General features: G+C 45.7%; 1 protein-coding gene across 2 annotated transcripts in view; it reads left to right on the plus strand.

The window, feature by feature from the left end:
- LOC121279971 (sodium-coupled neutral amino acid transporter 3-like) overlaps positions 1-24,566 on the plus strand; it is a 148,350-nt gene that overhangs the window by 106,095 nt on the left and 17,689 nt on the right. Inside the window, exons 9-14 of one of the 2 annotated variants that reach the window (XM_041191592.1) lie at positions 2,082-2,140; positions 5,021-5,188; positions 6,700-6,779; positions 8,420-8,520; positions 13,708-13,832; positions 17,480-17,624. In XM_041191592.1, the coding sequence (XP_041047526.1) occupies positions 2,082-2,140; positions 5,021-5,188; positions 6,700-6,779; positions 8,420-8,520; positions 13,708-13,832; positions 17,480-17,624 (678 nt within the window). The remainder of the gene's footprint in view (positions 1-2,081; positions 2,141-5,020; positions 5,189-6,699; positions 6,780-8,419; positions 8,521-13,707; positions 13,833-17,479; positions 17,625-24,566) is intronic. The other variant, XM_041191594.1, reaches the window with a different exon arrangement.

Here is a 24,566-nt window from a genome sequence, read left to right on the forward strand (position 1 = left end):
TAGACACATCCTGAGAACCCTTCTCAAAATGCAAGTGAAAGGGGACATTAGTAGCACTGGCTGCGAACTTGCATCTAATTTGAAAAGAGGAATTCTTAGCCACAGGAGGTGTACTTGCATCACAATGAACAGTCTGACCTTTGTCTGTCAAATTGAATGCTCATTAATTATTGATGTACTGCAGAAATTTGAAAGATTGAACAAGGTTCAACTTAAATTCTTCGTAATGAGTTGGACCAAAGAAATAGGTCACAGCGATTTTTCAATAATCCTCTCAGGGTTTCTGGAGCCTTTTATTAAGTAATTTTAAAAAAATCAAGTTCTGTTTTGTCATCTGGGTGTTGTTTCAAATGATTTTTAATCTGAGTCCAATGAAGGGCAATGCTTGTTCTGTCTTCCACGGCATAGGTAATAGCAGGCAAAACGAACGTGAAAAAGAACATTTAATTAGTAGCTGCTGTGTTTGTAGAAATCTCCCATCACTTCCCCCCACTACAAAATTGCATGTTAGTGCAACTGTCCTGTGCTTTGAAGATCTAATAATGAAACCTCTCACTTGAACTCATTCACTCCCAGGACTTCAACATTGTGGAACCCCTCCCCTCCTTCAGTCTTCCATGCCTTCTATAGCCTACAGGATTTTGAGACCCGAGGGCTCCAGAAGAGGATTGCTTGGTCTACCATGTCTTTCAGTTTCCTCTACAACCTTGGTGGTGACCCGATCTCCGCTAGTCCTCGGCCTTCAGCTTGGATAAAAGGAAACTGGATCGGCAAACGTCACAAAGCCTTCCCCATTCCCTCTCCCCCCAGTTTTTGTGTTTCTGAGAAAGCAAGAAGCCTTAAGGACTGCTTTTAACATGACTGAGTGTGCGGGGCTTTCACAGCATACGTGAAAGCTCGTTTTCACTCAAGAGTTCTGTTCTGATTGGACCCAGATCTGCTTACGCTTTTGAGGCTCCTGCATGTTTCCTGTGGAAAGCCATAGAGGCTTGTTTTGTGGCTCGCTTCAGTCTCATGGCTGGAGAGGCAACAGTGTAAATCGAGTGGAAAATTCATCATCGTGAATTTGATTTCACTGTCACCCTGCTTCCCACTAAGAAAATGGTCTGGTTGAGAAACCAAAATCAGCCTCAGAATGTATTTTTTCCTTCACTGCGGGGGTTTGGTTCACTGTTTAAGTTGCGATGAAAAAACTGATGATTTGATGCACAAATAATCTCCCTCCTTTTGTCCAAGCTGAAGGATCAAGGAATAGAATCCTTGTGTTTAAATTCCCAGTAAAAAACTCAGCTCTTTGCAAATGCTTTAGCTGAAATGGTATTGTAAACATTAATCCAAAGTGCTTTATATAGTTATCAAAGGACTACAATAGATCCATGGATTAATGTCATAATTCTTCATTCTAGTTGATTGTTGGTCTGCCATCTTTCTCAAGAAGATTTTTTGTATGTCTTCAGTGACCATGGCTTTTGTACTTTGATCCTGAAACTGGATCAATCCCTAATGGGATTTATTTGCATTGCAACAAAACCTGTTTATTCTATGAAGAGGAGATATCTGCAGAGTGGCCAATGTCTCACAAACTTCCCTTGTTCCCAGCATTTGCATTTTAAACCATCAAGAGGTGGCACAATCTGTAGGACCTCCTTCTTCCTTCCCTTCCCCATCCTTCTCCCCATCCTCCCTTCTTCTTGTTCCCCTCCTGCCCTATATCCCAGACAGCAACAGTTCAACTAGTGGGAATGCCCCATTTGTAGTGTAACTGGAATTCCACATTTAATGTCTTATGCTATCATATGGAGGGAGATTCACCATGAAATTGCTGCTCACAGGCAGTCTGTGGCCACCAGTTGCCAAGTGAAAAACATAGGACCAAGGGCACTGAGAAGGGCATTCAAATGCACAAAATATGGCCTTTCATATCTTTTCAGCTAATGTAACAATTCAAGTGAACAAAACTGCCCAACAGAACTCCACTATCTCACTTCCTGCATCCTAACAGGGCAAATCAGAGGGAATTCTACTGAATATTTTTGGTACACTCAGAAGAGTAATGTTTTCTATGCATCTTTTAATCGTAGGCTACCTGGGATACACCAGCGGTTTCTCCCTGAGCTGCATGGTTTTCTTTCTAATTGTGGTAAGTATGCTAACATCAATAGCTTGGTAGATGGGAGTCAAAGTAGATGAGATATCCCTCTGTAGAGGATTCCCAATGTGATGGCCGTGTGTATGGCAGAATTTTATTCTACAAACAATGATAGCCCAACGACACACAAGTGATTGAATAATAGATTTGGAACAGGGTTAGGCTATTCTAATCCATAACTCAACTCCATTTTGTGCCTTTTATTCATATTTCCTTGATACCTTTTACAAAAATCTATTGAACTCAGTATTAAAAAGTTCAGTAGCCATTATAAGGCTAGTTATGTTTTTTTTATTCATTCACGGGATGTGGGCTTCACTGGCTGGGCCAGTATTCATTGCCCATCCCTAGTTGCCCTTGAGAAAGTGGTGGTGAGCTGCCTTCTTGAACCGTTGAAGTCTCTGTGGCGTAGGTACACCCACAGTGCTGTTAAGAAGGGAGTTCCAGGATTTTGACCCAGTAACAGTAAAGGAATAGTGATATATTTCCAAGTCAGAATGATGGGTGACTTTGAGGGGAACTTACAGTTGGCGGATGTTCCCATCTACCTGCTGCCTTTGCCCTTCTATATGGTAGTGGTCGTGGTTTTGGAAGATACTGTCTAAGAAGCCTTGGTGAGTTGCTGCAGTGTAACTTGTAGATGGTGCATATTGCTGCCACTGTGTATCGGTGGTGGAGGGAGTTAATGTTTGTGGATGGGGCACCAATCAAGCGGGCTGCTTTGTCCTGGATGGTGTCGAGCTTCTGGAGTGCTGTTGGAGTTGCACTCATCCAGGCAAGTGGGGAGTATTCCATCACACTCCTAACTTGTGCCTTGTGGACAGTCCTTGGGAAGTCAAGAGGTGAGTTACTCGCCACAGGATTCCTAGCCTCTGACCTGCTCTTGTTCATCATTTTGTGTCAACTGTGGTTTAGTTGGTGGAACTCTTGCCTCTGGATCACAAGATTTCAGTTCCCACTCCAGAACATGAGCACAAAAATCATGGCTGACACTCATACTGAGAGAGTGCTGTCTTTCAGATGAGATAATAAACCAAGTCCCAAAGCCTGTTCGTGTGGATGTAAATATACCATGGTACTGTTTCCAAGAAAAACAAGGGAGTTATCCCTGGTGCCCTAGCCCAATATTTAACTCTCAGTCACCATCACAAAAAATAATTTTATCTTGTCATTATCACATTGCTGTTTTTGGGAGTTTGCTGTGCACAAATTGGCTGCTGAGTTTCCTGCATTGCAACAGTGATTTCATTTCCATAGCACTTCATTGGCTGTAAAGCCCATTGAGCCCAACTCAAAGGGTTGTGAATCTTTGGAATTCTCTACCCCAGAGGGTTGGGGATGCTCCATCATTGAATACATTTATGGCTGGGATAGACAGATTTTTGACCTCTTGGGACAAGGATATGGAGAGTGGGCAAGAAAGTGGAGTTGAAGCCCAAGATTAGCCATGGTTGCACTGAATGATGGAGCAGGCTCATGGGGCATGTTGTCTACTGCTCCAATTTCTTGTGTTCTTGGTGGCTGTGAGAAATATGGTAAGGCTGTTTTTTCACCAAAGTAGGTGAAGGTGGTAAGGAAGTGGGGGTACATCCTTTGGTGGGGGGGGTGTGCCCTGTGCATATTGGGAGCACCCCCTCCATGATCGTATACCTCTCTGTCTGGCCTTCAAAACCTGGCCCCCTCTCTAGGGTGCCCGATCCCTCCCTGCCCAAAGAGCCCAGGACTTATCTGCCTCCAGTGTCTATGACACTTCATTGTGGGCCCCTTTGCAGTCCCAGCAGTCCCTACTGTCTTCTGGTGCTGCTGAGAATCTGATCATCCGGCAGCTCCTAAGGGAGGGATTTCCTTCCACTGAAGGGAGAAAGTCCGACCCTCAGATTAATTAGACTGCCCGCAGCGTATTATTGCTGTGAGGTGGCCTTTTTTTTAAAGTTGGTTGGCTTGCAACTGACTATTCTTCCAAGAGGACAAGCAATCCCACCAACCCCACACACACACCACCACCGACTGTAAAATTCATCCCTATAAGTCAGTCGTGGGGTTCTGCTGATGTTTCAATTTGGAAGAACGCAGGTCAAACAATTTGTACAAAGATTGCAGGGAGAAGAGGAGGGACAGAGATTACCTTGACTACCCAGGAGAAAACATTGGCTGGTTCAGAGCAAGTCTGTCTTTCATTTTCAGGTGCTGAATTGAACTCCGTGGTCAGATTCCAGCAGAAAGTTTCAATTCACGGAATCACAGAATCTCACAGTGCAGATGAGGCCCTTCGGCCCATCGAGTCTGCACCGACATGTGAAAAACACCTGACCTACCTACCTAATCCCATTTACCAGCACTTGGCCCATAACCTTGAATGTTATGATGTGCCAAGTGCTCATCCAGGTACTTTTTAAAGGATGTGAGGCAACCGGCCTCCACCACCCTCCCAGGCAGCTCATTCCAGACCATCATCACCCTCTGGGTAAAAACATTTTTCCTCACATCCCCCTTAAACCTCCTGCCCCTCACCTTGAACTTGTGTCCCCTCGTGACTGACCCTTCAACTAAGCAGAACAGCTGCTCCCTGTCCATGCCCCTCATAACCTTGTACACCTCGATCAGGTCGTCCCTCAGTCTTCTCTGCTCCAACGAAAACAATTCAAGTCTATCCAATTAATTAATTCCTGATAGGGTTGACATTGTTGTTTGAATTCTTCATGTGGTTGTGTCCCATTCTTCCCTCACTTGGTTTAGTGAGTTAATCAAATGAACAGATTTATTTTTATCAGGCTCTCTTAAAATGGTAGAAAATAACTCAACACAAGCCCTCAAAGTCTTTATATGTTAATATTGCCAATAGTAATTTTGATCTTTATTTGGATGTTTTAGGTGATCTACAAGAAGTTCCAGATTCCCTGTCCATTTACTAACATCCATGCAAACAGTTCCTTTCTGGGCAGCGTCAGTTACGAGAATACTACCAGCTGCAACAACAGCGACATTCACAAAGTCACTGAGGACCAATGCTCCCCACGGCTGTTTACCTTGAACTCTCAGGTAACATATCAGCAGGAACAATAAGGAAAATACATTGAGACTGTGGGCCGAATTTTCGTCAAGAAGTCAGGTGTTGGGAGTCGGGAAAATTGTTGACTCCACAAACCCGCCCCCATTAAGGAGGCCCCTGCTCGCCATGCTTATGTTATGAGGAGGCAAGGCAGGATGGAGCCGGGTCCTGTTGCCTCCAGAGGCAGGCTCAAGGTGGCATCAGAGGTGGGCAGATGACAATGCAGGCTGGCTAGAATGTCCACCTCTGTTTACTGGGATGTCGGCCCAGTCATAACAGTCAAGCCCTGAAGCCCTCACACCCACCCCATAGCCCCCCCCCCATGTATCCTGCATAGCAACTCACACAATATTCACCATAGACAGACCTCAGGAGCCATGTAATAGCAGTAGGAAGCCTTTGAAATGGACGTGAAAAAATCTTTTAACAATCCAAATAGAGCTGTTACTCAAACACACCATACTGAAAAGAAATGAAAAAAGAATAAATTCCCTCAAGCAATTGTCAGTCGTAAAACAAACAAAGATCTATGTATAAACCACATCAAGGTCAGATAACCCTTTAATAACCACTTAAAACTGTCAATCAAACTGTGCATTTAACTGTCTGATGAGTTAAATGGTTCACCAGCCAAGCATTCATAATGGGTTCAGCTGTCAAAACAAATCATTACAGCTCTAGACAACTGGAGTCTATTAAAACTGAAAGGACAGATTTTTTTCCTCTATTTCAAAGCAAATGACTTATCAATAAAAGAGTTCCAGGAACAGGTGGCTGGTTTCTTTCATCCCCCACTGGGGACTGAGGGTTCCCCTTGGTTCAGAACTCCTCTGAGAAGCCGTGAATCATGTCTCCTAATGGAAGGGGCCTGACTGAATCAAAACTGCATGGTGGTTTGAGCTGCCTATCCCTGCAATATAGCTGGCAATGGCGGGTGCAAGCTCATCATGCGCGAGCAAAAATTGCCGGAAATGGGAATGGGGGCCAGAAATCCCAAAGTTGATTCCACCTGTCATTTTTAAGAGTCTCCCACCTCGGCCCGACTTGGTGAAAATCCAGACCTGTGAATCTGTAGTACAGAGAATTGATGTGTAAAGCATTCCAGAACTTGTACTTTGAACATAGTTGAAGTCCTAGTTGAGAGGAACCCCTGGGTGGGATTCTCCAGCCCCGCCCACTGCCAGGATCGTCTGGTCCCTCCGAACATGGACTTTTGGCTGGGCTGGTGAACCTCCTGCGGCGGGTCCGGCCAAGGTGGTGCTGGAAAACCCCGGCCCCTGTTACTGAATAGGTCTTTTTTAATGCTTGTTGCAGGATCTCTCATGGTAATGTTTGCGGTAAGAATACAATGTTTGATACAGTAATGGCAGTGAATGATGATCTCCCCAATTGAGAAAGAGTAACTAAGCTGGAGGCTGTGGATTGGGCTCTGATGTTGTGGGTATTTATATCCCTCCTTCATTGTTTTAAATAAATTCAATGTTCTGTCTCTCATTCGCAGACTGCGTACACTATTCCCATCTTGGCCTTTGCCTTTGTCTGTCACCCAGAGGTACTACCTATCTACACAGAGCTGAAAAAGTATGTATAAGTGAGGTTTTTGATCAGGCAAATGGATCTGTTTGCTTGGGGGTTGAGCAACCATGCAGCATTGATGCATTTTGAGTCCTGAAGTCATTGTAACTTTAACGATCCAGCTTTCTTTCCATGGTCTGTGACATTGGGTGGCTTCAGTGAGATGTGACCTCACATTACTAGTCTGATGCTTCTCAGGTATAACAAACTCCAGCCGCATTTGATGAGTAAAGCAGGTTTTGCAGGCAGAGAGACATTGGGGCCAGGCGTTTCCCACTGTGTGCTTGTCGACAAATGAGTTCCCACTCCAATAAAATAAATGGAGAGAACATCACAGGCGAGTGGAAGACCTTGACTAGGATTGTCACGAGAAGTGAGCCTTCCTTGCAGTTGAGTCTACTGCAATCAGAAAGGGGAGGTGGAGCTTAGCGGTACTGTCACTGGACTAGTACTCCAGAGACACAGGGTAATGCTCTGGGGACTGGCAGATGGTGAAATTTGAATTCAATAAAAATCTGGAATTAAAAGTCTGATGATGACCATAAAACCATTGCTGATTGTCATAAAAACCCATCTGGTTCAATAATGTGCTTTAGGGAAGGAAATCTGCTGTCCTTAACTGGTCTAGCCTACATGTGACTCCAGACCCACAGCAATGAGGTTGGCTCTTAAATGTCCTCTAAACGAGGGCAGTAAACCCTGGCCTAGCCAGCGGCACCATGAACAAATGAAAAAAAAGTCAGTCGCATGAAGATCTTTAGTGCACAAGAAGCATAAAGAAGGTGCCCAGCAGACAGGAAGCAGGAGGGAGGAAAGGCTCTGAACCATGAAGAACAGGAGCCAAGAATTAGGGAGCAAAAGAGAGAGAGAGAGAGAGAGAGACAAAAGCTCTGTTTTTTCCAGGAATCCCGGAAATAAAAGGAAGGCATTTTCCCGAGCTTTTGGAGTGGAGGGAGAACGTAGAGAAAGAAGGCTCTTTTTATAACTGATTTTGAAGAGCGAAAATCAAATTAATCACCCTTTTTCAAAGGAGATGGAAGAGAGAACAAGATAAATATTATGGGCCTGAATCTGACTCTGTGTAAGTGAATAGGTTTTGGGTGAATTAAAATTATGCCACATGTCACATTTCAGGATTTGTTGATTTTTCCATCGAAAGGAACTGGAAGTCAAGTGAGACACTTCACAGAAGTGGAGTGACATGGCATGTTCTTTATTTTGTATCAATACACAAGGATAAGTTGTACTGTTTGTATTAAGTGAGTTTGGTCCTAACTTGTTTTGCATGTTCACCTTATTATGAGTTCTAGTACATTACCTGTTTGCATCAAATATGTCAGCCAGTGATGGCTCATTTCACCTTTGAAGAGACAAAAGGCACAACTATTCATTTAAGTTCACCATGGGGATTTTTTTGTCCCATCTCTGGCCTATATACTTCCAAGTAGACATAAGCCAGTGTGAATCAACTCTCAGAAAAAATAAAATGCTGAGGCACTTACTACGGAACATAAGAAGGTATCTCTGGCAGAGCTGCATGCTTAAATTCAGTGTCTTATGAAATGTCAGGTGGTGTTTTCTTCTTTAATGACAATTCCAGGTGCTTGTTGGTGATTTATGTCTGAAACGAACAAATTGTATTTCAGCCCATCCAAGAAAAAAATGCAGCACGTGTCGAACATCTCAATCATGGTCATGTACGTCATGTACTTTCTCGCAGCGCTCTTTGGATACTTGACGTTTTATGGTGAGTTCAAAGAATACACATATCTTTTGTCTCATTTCGTTCTCATGTACAGAGGAAGAGACAAGGGGTGGCACTTTACCTGCCCCGCCAGGCGTGTTTGGGGCCACTGTCACGACTCACTGGCAATAGCGCGGTGTAATATCAAGCCCCGCTGTTCCCTGAGCTGCGAAAAATGTGAAAAAGTTTGACCAAACCACCAGATTGTCCCAATTCTACCAACTGTTTAATTTAAATTAACAGAATACGAGCATCAGGTTTGTAAACTTTCTAAGTAAATAACTTTTTTATATTCAATTTTAATATTTTTAATTGTAATCAAACAGACCAAAGCCCATGTCATCATCAGACTCTTCAGATTACTGAACAAATTGTCTTTAATTAGTGGCAAAAGAAAGAAATATGAACTGCTAATTTCTAACTCAATAACTTAAAACTCTACCCCTGCTTAAAACCCTATACACAGACACGCACACACAAGACACACAAAACATGGATTTTAAGGGTAAGATAAAACAGTTCAATAACACCAATCTGGAGTGCAGGATTAGATGGGTTGATTTTGATTGATATCTTCCAAATTCCTTGCAGTCTGCAGTTGTCAACACAGGTGTGCTCCCAGCACTTTCAGCCTGTGGTTGAAAAACTTACTTTTCAATGTCTCTAGTGGTGATTTCTTCCCCCTATTCCTCTTGACAGGGGTTTTCAGATAAAGCAGGTTACAGAGATGTGAGGGATAGCCAGCTAGCTAATATGGCAGAATTGCTGGAATCTTAGAAACACTAGGAGGGAGAGGTTTCAGGCCTTCTTTGCAGGCTAGGAGCTGTTCTCTCCACACAGTTACCACACAAAAAAAAATCCCTGGTCACCTGGTCAGGAGCCAATTAAAATGCTGTCATCAGGCGGATCCCCCTAGTCCAGGAGTCCTTTCCGCACCATCCCTTTCCTCCAAGGCACACAATGTTCCAGGATAGCAACATTGTAGATATTCCTCATCCTGCTGCAGTAAACATGTCTTTCAACTGCAGCCATAGTAGTTGTTAAAGTCATAGTCCAATTTTAAAGCCACAGTCCAAGAAAAATAAAAAATAGGTCCTTTCTACCACCTCACCACCTTCCCACCCATCCCATGAGCTCACCCCCATAATACGGGGGGGGGTGGGGACTGCCAAAATTGACAGCCTGCCCACCTATTTAAATAGATAACCAAGGATCAATTAGGCTTGTTACCAAGCCATTTGAACCTGATAATATGTCACCCATGCCATGAAATGTTTGGCATGGACAGTTGGAAGGGAGTGGGCAACCCAATTTTTAAAATAATCTCTTCAAAGGTCGGGGGAGGGGGAGTGGTTCTATCTTCGGGGCTGCCATTTGCTGACTGGGTGGTGGCCCCTCTAAGATAGGACCGCCCATTTCTTCCTACCTGCTCACAGCCTTAAACCAGCCCCACCCTGCCCCCTCCCCGCTACCCCCTATCCCTTGACCTGCTCAAACCCTCCCTGCCCAAGACCCAGACTTACCTGCTTCTGGGGATCTGTGGGACTTCCTCCTCCTCTTGAAGCCCCAACAATGCCCACTAACGTGACCTTGGTGTGCTGCCGGGAGGGATGGAACTGCCATCAAATTGCCAGTTGGGTTAGCTGGCAGCGCCCAAGGGCGGTCAGCCTTTGTTTACCCTGCCCGCAGCACATCATGGCAACAGGGCAGGCTGGCACAGAGTGGGATGGCTCTACACCAGCTTTGGTCCGGGTGGGTGGGGGGAGGGGGTGAGCTGTTTGCACCATCCCCCCCCCACCCCCACCACCACCACCACCCCCCCATTAATATTCGGGCAATGACTGTTAAAGTGATCCAGTTAGCATTGAGAGTTATTGCAGCTTCCCTCCATCATTTTTTTCCTGTTTTCCCAAACTTGGGTTCCTTGGTCTCATTTGATAATTCATCAATTTGCTATTCTTGTTGCACCTTTAAACCATTTTTGATCTCTGTAACTCTTTGCTGTCTGTTATTGATCTTCACGCATTTTAGCACTCAATAATCGGAATTATGCCAGCTCTTCTGTACTGCAATTTATGTAATTATATATCCCCCATTGTGTATTCACATTTGCTATTTCCAAAGTCACCTTAAATTTTGCAAGATTAAATATAATTTGATATTCATCAGCCCAGTGGCCATGGTTCTGTAGACTTTAGGTTACATCCCTCACCTGAAAATTTCCCACAAATTGTGTGCACTCACAAATTGCCTGTTTTAGTTCTCCCTTTATCCCACAATCATTTTGGCTTAACACCTACTTTATGAACTATATGCAGAAGGTCTCCAGGACACTTATAGTAGCTCACCAGAGGTGTGATATTTAGTCAGGGGGAGTGAGATAGATAACAGCAGTTTTTTTGTTCCACAAATGCACTAGAGCCACTGCACAGTACTTGGCTATTCATTTCAGCAGCCAGGCTATACTGGCACAGGATGGTGGGAGATGAGGAAAGTAGCAACTAGGTGAGAATTTTTACACTCTAACTATGTATTCCTAGCACATTTTGGCAACCAAACCAGTGGCTAAAATGAGGCATGCAAGATGATGTCTTCTGCCAAAAGAAAAGTGTCTGCTTTTTGGCAGAGCCAGGAGTTCTTAGAACTTACTTCAGCAGCAATGAGACAGGTGATGAAATTTGAGGTCAGAGACAATATAGGTCTGAGCATTTGACAAGGTCAGAGGTAGGCTTGTCACCTCATGCATTGGCATGTCTTACTTCCGTGACAATCCCAGGGCACTTGTCTCCTGCACTCAGCTCAGTTGTATCTGAGATCCCGATACAACTTCCTTTCTCTTCTCATTTCAACTTAGTTGGGGTCCATTCCCAAGAAGTGTGGTTGTGTCCCATACTCTTGGACTCAGCTGACCTACAGCCATATTCTGTCTCTTGATCATGGTGTGCCTCAGTTAACTTTGAGCCCCAGGATGGCTGATTATCTTTTCAACTCATCACTTTTGAATACCTAAGGTATTCTCCCAGTCCCTTGTCCATTCTTGCCTCAGTTGGGTTCCAATCCTAGGACAGTAGTGTCATGCACTCACTCGCTTCCACTGGGTTTAACTACATGGCTGTCTGTTAAATACACTAACTCATTCCATTATATCACCCACTAACTTACTGATGCATGGAGATGCCCACCAATCAGATTGGCCAACAGCTCCCATTTGCTGATTTTTGATAGCGCTTCCTTTGACCACCAAACAAACCAGCAAATGGAAACAAGGCATTTTGTCTCAAAAAAAAAGGTGGTACACAAAATCAGATGATTGGTCTTCCCTGCGGGGTCAGTTTAAGAGTCATATTGACTGTAGCTGTGAAGATTTTCACTATCCAGACCATCCTGCCCTCAGCTGCTGGAGAATTCAGGGGAAAAGGAGAAAGCTTGGGGCTTGTTTTGAGTTGGTGTTGAAATTGCATCACTTATTAAGTGAATTTCTTCACTTTGGCAGGAAGAATAGAAAAGCAGCATACTATTTAAATGGAGAGAGATTGCAGAACTTGGTGATAGAAAGGGATCTAGGTGTCCTGGTACACGAATGACATGAAGTTAGTATGCAGATTTGGCAAATGATTAGGATGGCAAATGGAATGTTGGTGTTTATTGCAAGAGGAATGTAGGGAAGTTTTACCACAGTTGTACAGGATCTTGGTGAGACCACATCTGGAATACTATATGCCGTTTTGGACTCCTTATTTAAAAAAAATACAATTGTTTTAGAAGCAGTTCAGAGAAGATTCACTGGACATATTCCTGTGATGAAGGGGTTGTTTTACAAAGAAAGGCTAAACAGATTAAGCCTATATCCTTTGGAGTTTAGAAGAATGAGAGATGATCTTATTGAAACATATTACGATCCTGAGGAAACTTAGTAGGGTGGATACCTGGCAGATGTTTCCTCATGTGGGAGAGACTAAAACTAGGAGACATAGTTTAAAAATAAGAGGACTCCCTTTTAAAATGGAGATGAGGAGAAACTTTTCTCTCTCAAAGGGTCGTTGATGTGGAATTCTCTTCCTCAGAAAGCAGTGGAGGGTGGGCCTTTGAATTTATTTAAGGCAGAGTTAGACAGATTGTTGTTAGGCAAGGAAGTCAAAGGTTATGGGGGGTCAGACAGGAAAGTGGAGCTGAGACCACAACCAGAATGGCGGAGCAGGCTCAAAAGTCCAAATGGCCTACTCCTGCTCCTGTGTTCCTATTATTTTAAGTTGGTGCCAAAGTTGATTTTACAAACATCTGTCATTTTTTAAATACTTGATTTGTACAGGTAGTTGACACAGTGCCAGCTGTGGCTCAGTTGGGAGCGCTCTCACCTCTGGAAAAGGGTCCCACTTCAGGGATTTGGCACCTAAACCAGGCTGACACTCCCAGTGCATTATTGAGGAGTGCTACTCTTTTTTTTAGGTGCTGTTCTTCAGATGAGATGTTACACCCGAGGCCTTGACCCCCCTCAGAGGTGGACGAGAAAGAAACCCATGGGTTATTTCAAAGAAGAACAGTGTTGCTCTCCATGGCACCCTGGCCAACACAACATTTAACCCTCAACCAATATCACTCAAATAGTTCTGAACAAGAGTCATACTCGACTCAAAACGTTAACTCTGTTTCTCTCGCCACTGATGCTGCCAGGCCTGCTGAGTATTTCCAGAATTTTCTGTTTTTATTTCAGATTTTCAGCATTTGCGGTATTTTGCTTTTGTTTAGATAGTTTATCTGTTTGTGGAGCCTTGTTGTGAACAAATTGGCTTCTGCGCTTCTTACATTTCAAAAGCATTTCATTGGCTATAAAGCACTTTGGGACGTCCTGAGATTGTGAAAGGCACTATATAAATGTAAGTTTTCTTTTCCCTGTAATTGTATGCAAATATTGATTATATGGACTACATGTGACTCCAGACCCACAGCAATATGTCCCCTGAAATGTTCAGTTCAAGGACAACTAGGGATGGGCAACAAATGCTGGCTCTGCCAGCGATGCCCACATCTCATGAAAGAATAAAGAAAAAATATATATGCTTTATTAAGCACATTGAGCCTATTCAGCAATGATGCCTATTTCCATTGACATGCTGTTCATTGCAATCATGGACCCATTTTTCTATTCCTGTCACAGAACACCAGATCTGATGCTCTGTTTCTTCATTACAGGCAGAGTTGAGCCAGAGCTGCTGCATACATACAGTAAGATTGACCCTTTCGATACACTGATTCTGTGTGTCCGTGTAGCTGTGCTGATTGCTGTAACCCTCACAGTGCCTATTGTGCTCTTCCCGGTAAGTGCAAGGATCTGAATCTGGTTCAGAACAGATTTATTTTACGTTACTAGAACAGGGGATCAGAAAACTTGCAGATTTATTGAACAGGAGCTTCTATTAGCTGATGGTCCGCACTATAAAATCTCTGGTCTCGGTACTGAATGCTACTACTTTCGCCCTCTCTCTCTCTCTCTCTCTCTCTCTCTTTGTTATTTCCTTTTATAATGTTTCTTTTTCTTGTGAGGTGATTCATTTTGGTGGGAAGAACATGGAGAAACAATATAAAATAAAGGGTACAACTCTGAAGGGGGGTGGAGGAGCAGAAGGACTTGGGTGTATGTGTACATAAGTCATTGAACGTGGCAGGACAGGTTGAGATAGCAGTTAATAAAGCATACAGTATCCTGGGGCAGAATTCTCCCTTCGGCGAGTGGGAGCAGGGCGGGCGTCCCGACATAACCGTGCATCATTTAGATTTCCAGTTCGGTGGCCGCACATCCGACACAGCTGCCTGCCTGCCAACCTGTCAACGGCCGCTTAAAGCCATTAGTGAGGTACTTAAAACACTTAATGGACCTTAAGGTTGGCGGGCAGGCGAAGAGCCCAGGCGGCCTTCAGAAAAAACATGAAACCTCATCCACAGGTGGGATGAGGTTTCACGAGGGTTTTAAAATCTTAACATACTCTTGAAATAAAAGTTAAGGACAAATCCCAGCTCATGTGACAGTGTCATATGAGGGGACATGTCAGTGAAATATTTTCCATTCTTTAATCTGTTTTTCACATTTGAGCCGATCGCCCTGAGGCAGCACTTAGCCTCAGGGAGACCTGTGCACTCTTACGCGCGCATGCGCAAAAGTGCACACTCCCGGCTCAGGGAATCACACCCCCCCCACCCCCCGCCTACACTGGGAGCGCATAGTGCTTCCGGGTGCAAGTCACACTGAGCAGACCTTAATTGGCCCGTCCACGTAAAATGGCGGCACGTCCCCAACTGGGGGCACCGATCAAGAACCCGCCCGGTCCCGCACAACCACACCCCCCCCCTCCAACAGGGGGACGATCCTGCCTCTGGGCTTTCTTAAAAGGGGCATGGAGTACAAGAGCAAGGAGGTTATTTTGAACTTATATAAGAAATGACTTTGGCCTCAGTTGGAGTATTGTGTCCAGTTCTGGGCAACACACTTTATGAAGGATGTGAAGGCATTGGAGAGAGTGCAGAAACGATTCACAAGAGTGGTGTTCCTGGGATGAGGAACTTCAGTTACGAAGATAGATTGGAGAAGTTGGGATTGTTTTTCTTGGAAAAATAAAGCTGAGAGGAGATTTGATAGAGGTATTCAAAATCATGAGGGGTCTGGACACAGTAGATAGGGAGAAACTATTCCCACTCACGAAAGGACCAAGAGCGAAAGGGCACAGATTTAAAGTAATCGGCAAAAGTAGCAAAAGTGATATGAGAAAAATCTTTTTCACACGGCGAGTGGCTAAGACCTGTAATGCACTGCCTGAGGGTGTGGTCAAGGCACGTTCAATCGAATCATTGTAAAGGAAATCAGGCTGTTCTTTGAAAAGGAAGAATGTGCAGGGTTACAGGCAGAAGGTGGGAGAATGGCACTAAGTGAATTGCTCATTCGGAGAGCTGGTGCAGACACGATGGGCCGAATGGCCACCTTCTGCGCCATTACAATTCTGTGATTTTTCATGCTCTCCACTTTATTTCCCACTTGAAAGTTTCTCTTTCGATCCTTTTTCTTCTCTCTTTAAGGTTAACAGTTTCCCTTTTTTACTGCACAGAGTCCAAATGGCAGGGCTCATGTACCACAGCAAAGTAATAACATTCGTTTTAGATCTCTGAACATCAAAAGGAAATAAAATGCTGACAGAAGAAAATAATCCTAATTGATGGATTACTGGAATTTTCAACTTTTGATGTATAAAAATATTAAAATAGTTTTATACCAAAAAAAAAATCACTATTGACAACTCTTCACTAAGGGTAATGATAATCCCTGGCATTATTCCTCCTTCAAGACTCCTCTTAAACCCTATCTTCTTTGATCAAGGATTTGGCCATTGGTCCTAAAATCACCTTATGTAACTTGCTGTCAAGTGTTGCTCCTGTCAAGTGCCTTGGGAAGTTTTATTATGCTAAAGTTGCTATATAAGTACAAATTATTGTTGTTGGTGTGTAGCTTATTGCAAAGATATTGTAATTTACTCTGGGAACATATCCCATTGAGGACCAATTAACATTAGTGAATAGCAAAGCTAGGCAATACCATATAAGGGTAGAAATTATTGCCGTTGATATTATCAGAAAATTATTAAGTGCACTTGGACCAAATTCTTCATTCTGCATTTTTCTAATAGATTAGAAAAATGACCACGAAAGCTGCCAGCTCATGAGTAAAAACTCTCTTGTGTCCTTCAGGGAAGGGAACTGTTACCATCTCTGTCCAGAATGGCCTACACATGACTGCAGTTCCACACTCCCTGGTTGCCTTTTGGTAACTTCTGATGAGGCCTAGCAAGTTGTATAAACAATCGCTATGAACAGTTTAAGAAGAAGGGCCACCATCAATTCTCTTTCTCTGTCTACGTACAGAATAGAAGCCAAATGGTAGGAACCACAAACCACAGGCAACTGGAGATGAGCAGGAAATGTGACATTGCCAGAATCACCTAAATCCCCAAGAACAATTTTTTTTAAAAACTAACCTGTTTTATTTGAAATGTTTTGTCAACAGTAACTTCTACTGTAGTTTGTCATAGGTAAATGCTTAAGCCACAGGTTAGCTAGTTCATAAAAAAAAGTAAACCAAGCACGAGGCTTTATTTCTGGAGGGCGGGAACCGAAAAGTAGGGAAGTTCTGCTAAATCTGTATCACACCTTGGTTAGACCACACTTAGTTCTGGTCAACACGTAATAAAAAAGTTGCAGAGGCACTGGAGAGAGGGTGCAAAGATTTACAAGGATGACACCGGAAATGCATATCTATCTGCTGCTCTTTTAGGCTATTGTGGGAGATGCCAGGTAACTCAAGGCTTATTGGGAATCGGTTTTGTTAGGAAACCCATTCCACAATGAAGCTAAGCGGCAAAAGATTAAAATGGCACTGCGCTTGTGTTTCAAGCTATCATTCTCCACAATCCATTGGCACGCAATTCAGTACAATGGCCAGACAATTTGGCTTTGGTCAAACCATTGAAATATTTACTGTTAAAGCTTAAGGACATGGCAGTTGTGGCCGGCATAGTTTTTAAGAACTTCACAACTCAGTCCAGCAAGCTAATATCCTAGGAGATGTTGGAACTCCAGTGGGGACTGTAGCATAATACCACTCCTAATTACTATTGTTGAATTTGTGCAATGGGGTAAGTACATGCAACAAAACACAGAACAACTCTTCATGTATTTCCTACATTGCAGCTACCTTAAGGCCAGGCCAAGGCCAGACTGGCATTTTTAACACGGGGACAGATACAGTCCCACCAAGTTGGGATTGGACTTCCTAACAGTCATGAAGAGTGCAACAGTCTTCAATGTTCCACCATCACAACTGCTGGAGGGCATGACTGCCAAAGGCAGAAATGAGAATCTGGAGGAATATTTCTGGAATGTTCCTTTTTAAATCTTTTTCTTTAATTTTGCTTGTTTGCAGGTGCGCCGAGCTATCCAGCAAATGCTGTTCCAGAATAAACCCTTTAGTTGGTTGAGACATTTCATCATTGCCATCAGCCTGCTTACTTTGATCAACTTACTGGTTATCTTTGCACCAAACATACTTGATATCTTTGGAATTATTGGTAAGTGGGAAGCAGCCACTTAGAATAGGTGATGGAGAGTTATGCTGTAATAAAGTTAAACAGCTTGGAGAGTGACCTAATCTAAGATATCCTACAACACCTGAACAAGGCTGACTGATGCTTGGTCATAGCTCCCTTATAAACCATGTACGCAATGATAATGTAGATACTGTGCTATATAATGTATGCTTTTACTGCTTTATTGCTAACAGTGAAACTGTATGATGTGCAGACGCGATAATGTCTATATTGACACCCCATCAGTAGGGCTATTTGTCTGAGCCCTTTAAAAAACAGCAAAGGTGCTTCCCACCGAATAAAAAACACCCTTTGTTGAATCAGAGAAATCTGGGGGAGAATTTTCAGCTCGGTGAATGGGGGGCAGGGCCTCACCGTTTCGACCTCACCGTGTGTCGTTTAGATTTTCAGTTTGGCGGGGCTGCCCACCTGTTGAACTGTCAAAGGCCTATTAAGGCCATTAATTAACTAGTTAAGGCTCTTGAGAAAGCTGCCTGTCGACCCTTCAGGTTGGCGAGGTGGGGGTGGGGCTGGGGGGGTGGTGGGGGGGGGTGGGGGGGTGGGGGAGGCACATGAAGAGCCCAGGCGGCCTTCACATTTTTCATGGAACCTCATCCACAGGCAGGATGAGGTTTCATGAAGGGTTTATAAATTAAATACATTGTTTCATTACTGTTCATTGACATGTCCCAGCTCATGTGACACAGTCACATGAGGGGACATGTCTTAAATGTTTTTTTCTTTATTAAAATTTTTAAAACTTAAAACTTATCTCCCTGAGGCACCTCTGCGCGCAAAAGAGTGCACTCCTGACTCAGGGAACCCAATCTCCACCCCCTCCCCCCAACACCCGCACAAGGAGCGCACAGCGCTTCTGGGCACGCGCCACGCTGGGCACAGGCCTTAATAGGCCCGCCCATGTAAAGTGGCAGAGTGGACCCAATCAGGGGCGCCGATCGGATCCGCACCCACCTGCGCCTGCCCCCCGCACAACCCCCTCCCCCCCCCCACAATGGGGGGAAAGTCCTCTCCTGGTTGTGGATGGAACAATGAGAGGGTAGGGCTGTAGGTGTAGAGCCTCAAATGCCCCGTTGCTACAGAACAGGAAGGAGCCCACAGTTTTGTGCCTGTAATGTCCTGTGTGCTGTGTCCTCTATCGCAAGTACAGTGCTGAGTAGGGAATGAAAATCAAAGGGGAATCACCCTGGATACTCATGTTTCAGATTGGCATTGGCCTAGGCCTGAGAGGAGATCAGCTACTGAGTACACTCATTTGGCCTGATGTCTGGTATTTTTTACGGGCAAGCAGTGGAAGCTTCTTTGATATTGAGGTGCTCTGTCTGCTCGGGGGAGAATTGTTTCCTTACCCCCTTAACCTCAGGGTTAAAAATTTGGGTCGGGTATCTGATTAGCTCACTGGTAGCGCTCTTGCCGGAGTCAGCAATTTTGTTACTACGCCGGAGACTCCCACGCTGACACTTTATTGCGGTACTGAGGAAGTGCCATCATTTGAGACGGGACATTAAGCCAAGGCCTGATCTGCCTGTCAGCTGGACAGAAGATCCCATGTGGCAGTATTTCAGTGATAAGCAGGGGAGTTCACCGCAGTGTTCTGTCCAATGTATCCCTATCAAGCTCCATCACTAAAACTCATGATCCGGTCATTATCTTGTTGTTGATTGTGGGATCTTGCTGTTCACATGTTTCCTACATTGCAACAGTGATTATTCTTCAAAAGTACTTCATTGGTTGTAAACCCGTTTTTGGAATGTCCTGAGGTTGTGAACGATGGTATACAGGTGCTTTCTTTGCTAGGTATGTGGGCCAGTAGGTTCATACAAATATGCAAAGTATTGCAGTTAACTGTCTCACCGGCAGGGATCTCCAGGCCCCTTCTGACCAAATACTTTCCTACCTTCCTCTGTTCTGGTACCAGCAGCTCCTGGCCAGTTCATGTTGCATCACAGGAGGCCCCACCTTCCTTCAAGGCAGACTGAATTGTAGGGGTGAGGAAATGGGACGAGTTGTGAGGGAGTGGAGGGGGTGGGCGGTGCAGGGTGTGAGTGGTGTGAGACTTCCACTTTAACCAGTAGCTTTATTTAAATTTATTTCAGCAGCTTGATGAATCTGAGCCCACCTATATGTCTGTCATGAGCTGTGTCTTCCTACCCCTATCTTATTGTTTAGCACCTCTTTATAACAATGCTTGCTCACAGTGGCACATCTCTTCCCTACCTAAGAGCTGAATGAAAAGATTTTTGTCATGACTTGATTGTAAGCCAGTCCTTGAAGCAACTTTCAGTACCACAAGTTGGAGAATATAATTAAGTACACATGCAGCTGGTAAGCAATTTAACTTCTTTGCACATCCTCACATTTTGGTCTGAAGAAGTTGAGGATTTTTCTGGGTGGGTAGACAGTGGGGCCATTTTATTCCACATTAACTGAGTTAAACTGTGCTTTTCCAAACACATCCAAAATCTGCCCATCCTCCCTGACATTCTCGGAACTTCTGCTCATGTTCTGTGTGACCTTGACCAGGGTAACATGCGATTGAATTCACAGGCTGCGAAAGATCCAAGTGTCAGCATGTTTATTATTAGTGAAAGCAGATCAAGCCTATTTGAAACCAGGGTCTTGGAGGGGGGGCGGGGTGGGGGGCACAATCAGAGTGAAGATTAATTTTCGTACCGTTGCACTGTGACTCGTTATATTTATTTAGCATATATGCCTTATCCCCATGTTCACTGCAATTTATTTCTCCAAGCCAGGGACAACTGTTTAAAACACCAAGCACTCCCTTAACATCCAAGCCCTATTGCCAATTTTAAAAAAGGCCTTAGCTCCGGACCCCACGAAACCTCATGCCATTGTGGCCCATAGTGAAGATTTGACTTTATTGGGATGCTAAAGACATTTATTTTTAGATATTTCTTTCCGATTTACAAAATCATGTTTTTAGCCCAATCTGCATAAATACAAAATTACAAAATGCTTTGGAATTCCTGGAAATCTTGGATGTAGACAGGAAATCCCGACCATATCAGCAGGTCAGACGGCATCAGCAGAGCGAGAAACAGAGCCAAGGAGCTGAATTTTGGTTCCAAGGTATGGATCCTGATGCCACGGAAGTGCCCATGGTGGGACCCTGAAGTAGATTTTCAAGGGGGCGGCCAATGAATAGGCCGCCTCCGGGAACACTGTCCTGTTAAGGACAGTCGGTGGATTCCACAGTCATCTGGGGTTTGGGGTGTGGGGTGGAATGGTAGAGGGCAATGGGAGCAAATGCGACTCTGGGCAACTGGCAGCTCCGCAGGAAGACTGGTAAATACTACAGAATATGTTGTGGCCACAGCTGCCAGGCTATCGTTGAAGAGGGAGAGGCCGCCAGAGGATGGAAATGCCCAATGGATGCTCCTCTGGCAGCCCCCTTAACACTTCGGGCTCCAGCCACGCCTTCCATCTGGAAAATCCAGACAGTAAGTCAAGAGTGCCGCCGATTGGCACTTTTCAGTTCTCTAGTTGGCCAAATTGGCTACCTGCTGCTGGTGGGCAGGTAACCGTCACCTCTCCCCCCACCCCCCCCCAAGCCCCCCCACCTCGCACACCCACACACCACCACCACAAGTCACCTCCCTGAAAATAGGCCAGAGCTGGGAACATCCCAGCAAATCGGCTCACCAGCTGGTGGTGAGGAATTGCCGACTCGCCCATTCCCAAAGCTGCTTCCACCTGAGGATGAAAAGATTGCCCAAGGTTTCGGGTCTGTGACCCTGTTTCAAATATTCTTTGGTTTTTAAAAGATCGTGCACGATGCACTGGAACAAAGCCGTTGCTTCCTTACTATGAACTTTATGGGATCTTTGTGCAGTCTGACTTCAGCCTTCTGGAAATAGAACTGGACACAGTGGGTAAGGGGCTTGTTGGTGGGGTGGGGGGCGGGGGTGGGGGTGTGGAGAAGCAGAGGCTAACAAAGATTAAAAACAGCGCCAGCGTATTCTCCAGCCTTCCAGTGGGTTGTCAATTCCTTCTCCAAATTTCTCCCTAGCTTTGTGTCATCGGAGGAACGTGCCAGGAGAACCCTGAAGAGAGGGAGATTTTCCAGGGGCAGAATGTTTCATCCCGCGGGCCCAACCCGAACAGGAGTAAAATACTGCGCGATGATGTCGGGCGAGTGTCCCGACGCCATCGTGCGATATTCCACTCGGTGGGCACACGCGGGTGCCAGAGCGGTGCCCGTCATTAATTAAGTGGCCACTTAAGGCCCTTGACAGTTCAATTGACAGTGATTTTTTTTTTCCTTGCCCGTGTGATTTTCTGTTCGCCGCACGGACGAAATGGGCAGGTGGGCAGCCGACATTTTCACAAAGGGCGGGATAAAAAGGGGTTCGGCAGCATTGCCGGTGTGAGTACTGAGGAGTTTTGGAGATAGTTTGCAGCTGGTTGCTTATTGGTATTTGGCAGCTTCATCTCTGTTCGGGGCTTCATTCTTAGCATTTCCCCCTCATTTCAGGACTCATTGCTGTCTGCCGGGCCCCCCGAGGATTCAGACCGTGTGGGGCCTTCCAGGTATCAGGCAGCCTCCTCTTACCCTGGTAATGGGGATCGTGGTCTCCACTGGAGGCCCCTCCTCTAAGGGGGAAGAGAGGGGCAGAAGGAAGAGGAGGCCACGTGTGTCTGTGCAGTTTCCAAGGGAGGGACCTGTGGGAGGAGACACGCAAGTACATAGGGCGCAGGGCTAGCAGGAAGTCCAAGACAGAAGGGGCTGCAGGAAATGCCACTATCCTGCTTTCAGGATTTACAGGCAACGATGCAGTTACCTCAATATGCCCGAGGTGCAATGCCGAAGGAGGTTCCACCTCTCAAGGGACTTCCATTTGCCAGATGATTGGGCCTGAGATCAGCTCCGACTGTGTGGGTGGACACCCCATGCCAGTGGCTCTGAAGGTCACAGTGGCCCTCAACTTCCATGTCTCCGGCTCTTTCCAGGAGTCAGTGGGGGATCTGTGTGGAGTCTCCCAATTAGCTGTCCACAGTTGTGTCAAGTTGGTGACAGAAACCCTGTTCAGGCAGGTACTGACTTTTATTCTTTACAATAAGGACTAGGCCAGCCAGATCTGAGCGAGCCAGAGGCTTTGCAGTGATTGCTGGGATCCCCCACATCCAGGGTGCAATCGACTGCACACATGTGGCTATCAGGGCGCCAGCGGGTCAGCCGGGTGCCTTCGTCAACAGGAAGGGATTCCCAATGAACATCCAGATAGTGTGTGACCACAGGATGCAGATCCTGCAAGTCTGTGCAAGGTACCCTGAGCTCCCATGACCCTTACATCCTGAGACACTCCCAGGTGCCGAGGCTCTTCACTGCTCCAGCCCGAATGGATGGATGGCTGCTGGGTGATAGGGGCTATCCCTTGAAAAGGTGGCTCATGCCGCCTCTCCGCCACCCAAGAGCAGAGGCAGAGAAGCGTTACAATATGAGTCATGGTTCTACAAGGGCGGTGATAGAGAAGACCATAGGTCTTCTCAAGATGCACTTCCAATGCCTGGACCATTCAGGGGGTGCACTGTAATACCCCCAGAGTGGGTGTCACTGATTGTGGTTGCATATCATGCTCTCCACAATCTGGCACTGACAAGGGGGGGACCCACTGGAGGAAGAGGATCTTGAAGCAGCTCCACAGACCACAGATGATGAGTCCAGTAGTGGGTCCGAAGAGGAGCGAGGTGAGGAGAACATTGAGGGCATGGAGCCAGACCTCAGTAACCTGCAGGATCCAATGCTCCTTCAGCTAGGCTACCACGATCAGCTTCAAACACATGCCAAGGCTGCCGCTTCCATCCCGGATGTCTGAAAGTATCCTTTCATTTGAACCCAAAGAATCTCGGTGCCTGTGCAATAAAGTTCAGAGTCACCTACATCCAGCTTTACATACTGGCGTTCCCCGCAACAATGAGATAAAAAGGTGAAGCATTCACAGACCATGACCACAAAAACACAATTTATGTCATTCTGGCAGTTCAATAATCTTGACAGAAATGTTTCTGGTTTCAACATCAGACCAGTATACAGAAAGTAAACAGTAGCATTGGAGACAGCCTGCTGACTTTGCTGTCTTGTTGGCCTTGATGACCTTGGTGGTTGTCCTCTGGGCAGTTGCGTTGGCCCTGCCTGGGAGGTCGTGGCCAGTGCCATGGTTGGCATCTCCCCAGTCGCTGCAGCCTCATCAGATGGCACGGTCACTGGTGGAAAGGCGGAGGAGCTGCTGCCATCTTCCAGGGTGCCCTGAGAGGAGCCCACAGAGACCACAGGCAACTCGTGCACCAAAGCCAGGTCACTCTGGACCTTCCTGCATACCATTGATGGAGGGGCACCTAGGTGGGACATCTAGCTCCCATACTGACACTGACCACCTGAGGTCAGTGCCTTTGTGAGGGCTTGCAGCTCCAAGCGCAACCTCAGGAACCCCTCATTCTGTCCTTGGAGCTGCCTCTCCATGAGAGTTGCCACTGCTTCAATGGAGGAGGCAGTGCGCTCAGCCCTGCTGGTCAATGCAGTGCTCACGCTCCACATGGACTCCTCCATCATGGAGACCATGGCATGCACACCCGCATGGATCTTCGTCTGATCCTCCCGCACATCCCTCTGGACATCCAGCTTGTGCCTCCTAATGGTCGACTCCAGAGGCTCATCATCAGCCTTCGACTGAGCATCGTCCTGGTCCCCAGCAGTCCTCCGACTGCCGGTGCCTTGGGCACTCTCTGCCTCTGCCTGCACCTCAAGTGATTGTGATTGTGATTGTGAGGTGCCTTCACCAATGTGCACTGAGATGCCAGCTGCCACTCTAATGCCCAACGAGGTGCTGGTATCTGCGCTGGTGCCTGCTTCAGAGAGCAGGTGTGGCGCAGGTGCAAATGGCACCC

This window comes from Carcharodon carcharias, chromosome 7 (assembly GCF_017639515.1).
Source record: "Carcharodon carcharias isolate sCarCar2 chromosome 7, sCarCar2.pri, whole genome shotgun sequence".
Taxonomy (NCBI): Eukaryota; Metazoa; Chordata; class Chondrichthyes; order Lamniformes; family Lamnidae; genus Carcharodon; species Carcharodon carcharias.